The sequence below is a fragment of the Loa loa genome, assembly GCF_000183805.2.
Source record: "Loa loa unplaced genomic scaffold supercont3.1016, whole genome shotgun sequence".
In the NCBI taxonomy this organism is placed as follows: Eukaryota; Metazoa; Nematoda; class Chromadorea; order Rhabditida; family Onchocercidae; genus Loa; species Loa loa.
Genome location: NW_018109196.1, coordinates 1 through 2,584, shown reverse-complemented (window position 1 = coordinate 2,584; position 2,584 = coordinate 1). Strand labels below are relative to the sequence as shown.

At 34.1% G+C, this 2,584-nt stretch overlaps 1 protein-coding gene across 1 annotated transcript in view; it reads right to left on the bottom strand.

The window, feature by feature from the left end:
• Window positions 1-2,385, bottom strand: part of LOAG_19040 (zinc finger protein) — a gene marked incomplete at both ends in the record, with an annotated part of 3,947 nt that extends 1,562 nt beyond the window's left edge. Inside the window, 2 exons of the mRNA XM_020451696.1 lie at window positions 871-1,128; window positions 2,137-2,385. Of these exons, the coding sequence (XP_020304502.1) occupies window positions 871-1,128; window positions 2,137-2,385 (507 nt within the window). The remainder of the gene's footprint in view (window positions 1-870; window positions 1,129-2,136) is intronic.
• Window positions 2,386-2,584: the final 199 nt, after the last annotated feature.

The following is a 2,584-nucleotide window of genomic DNA, read 5'->3' as shown; positions in this document are numbered from 1 at the left end:
CCGTTCTGCTCTGTACGGTCGCACTACAATTAACGTGTGGACACTCATACTTTTTCACTTCTGAAAAACAACTGTTGTGACATTTGTGCTTACAATTAGTTTCCCCATCACTACATTTTTTCAATAAATTGACTCAATTTGAAAACTGATGATGAAGATATCAGTGCCATAAAACGAACTTCATATTCCAATTAATTTAGAATACATGAAACTATTCACTTTTTTTGTATATATTTGAGACGGAATCTAAGTCTTAATGTTACATCTGATGGATGGTTACATCTGATGGCATCTCGTAAAGCGGATAGTTGTGAATTTTTTGGTGTGGGCAAGAACAAAAGTTTCAATCCCACATTAATTACTGCTTGTATTTTCAACTCCACACAATTGGATGAAACTAGTAAACTGAAGGGATTAAAACGATATGTCATTATTTAATTCTTTACTATTCTTTCCAATAGCTGTCCATAAGTATTTCCCCATCTACTGCTGTATGTACCTCTTTCCTTGTGTTAAAAAATCAATGGAAACATAAAAAAGAATGCAACAGAATATTCGTTTCTCTATTGGCATTTTTCAGTTTTTTATGCATCAGTTATGACGTTGTTGTCACCATTGTCAACACCACCTAAATTCCTCGGACTGTAAGGATGCTAAATACTTGAATTTTGTCTCCATTCATTATCATATCAGTAACTGCCAAATACCAATGCGATAAACGACAAGCAGCTATCTACTGAGGTGAGAAAAATATTACATTATTATATTTTGAATTATCGTTTCACTATCATAAGTGTTTCGCAACACATTTTCATGCAAACAAACACGTTGAAAACTTCTTTTGCTAAACATAAACTTTGCAAAACTAACTCCTAACTCCGTGGAATCGTTGCTTGTGCCTTTGTAGGTTACTCTTACCAGAAATAAAACGGCCACAATTTTCACACAGTTGACGCTGATTCCTTTCATAATGATCTCGAAGTTCCGCTGGGTAACGGAATTTTCGTCCGCATTTGGAGCAGGTGCACTTATATAAATCTTGTTCCCTGTGCGTTTTAAGATGTTCTGAATATTCCTTTGTTGTCTTCGTAGTCGCATTACCATAACGACATTCATATTTCTGTTCAACTGAAAAACAGATATTTACAAATACCATTTTATATGTTAATTAATAAGTATAATTTGAAAAGTGACTGTATCAACATCATTCATTAAACTTATCAAATCACATTTGGACTAACTTAAATTACGAGATGTTGTTTACTTATCGTACTCATTCTCAGTGTTGCTTCTGGTGGAAAAATGTCGGATGAGGGGTTATTCTGAATTTTTCGTTGCAATGAGATCAGCTTCGGATTTGGGATTCTTCGTAGCTTATATCTTCAACTTCATGCAATTGAGTGAAAGCATATGTTGAAGAAATTAACATGATTTGTCATTATATAATTCTTTATTATTTGTTCCCAGTAGCTGTCCATTAATATTTCCCATCCACTGTTATATGTAACCGTATCTGAGGCAATAAGTGTTAAATCAAGCTGTCTTGGTTGTTAAAATGTTCTGAGAAATACTCATTGCCCGGATGATTTTGCTGACCTAATAACCTTGACCGGCAATGTGATGGTTTCATGTGTCTACCAAAGTATGTCCCAACTGCGGATTTTTTTCCGTTGGGCCTAGAATGTCGAATGAAGTGAACGGTTAATGACCGTTTGGTATGATAGATCGAATGACGTGCTTTTTTTTCACGCATTTGTCATTCTTCCTTTGTGTTAAAAAACCGCTGAAAGCGTAGAAAAAAATGCAATAGAATATTCGTTTCTCTATTGGCATTTTTCAGTTTCTTGATGCATCAGTGATGACGTCATTATCATTATTGTCAACAGCATTTAAATTAATTGGACTGCTAGGATGCTAATTGCTTGAATTCTGTCACTCTGTTCAACATCACATCAGTATATGCCAAATACCAAGTGCATAAACGACAAGCAGTTATCTACTGAGGTTAGAAAAATATTACAGTAAGTATTTAGTTTGAATTGCCACCTCACTGTAGTAAATATTGTGCAACATATTTTCATTTAAACAAAGACGTCGAAAACTTCTTTTGCTAAACATAAACGTTGCGAAACTAACGACTGCTTCCGTCACATCGCCGCTGATGTATTCGTAATGTATCCCTGCGCGAAAATAAATTGCCACAACCACACTGGAGTTTATATTGATGTGTTTTGTAATGCCTTTGAAGATCATATATTCTAAAGTATGTCTTTTTACATTTGGGCCAAGTGCAGTTATATTTCTTGTGCGTTTCAAGATGTTTTGAATATTCCTTGTTCGTCTGCATAGTTGTATTACAATGACGACATTCATACTTCTGCCCAACTGAAAAACTGAATATAACATCTGTGTTTACATATACCTTTTTATATGCTAGTTAATGAATATAACTTGAAAAATGACGGTATCAGCATAAAAAAGAAGAAAAAAGAAATTGATTAAACCATTGATTAAACCTGTCAAATGGCATTTCAACTAGCTTAAACTACGAGTGTTGCTCACTTTTTTACAGTATTGTTTTTTT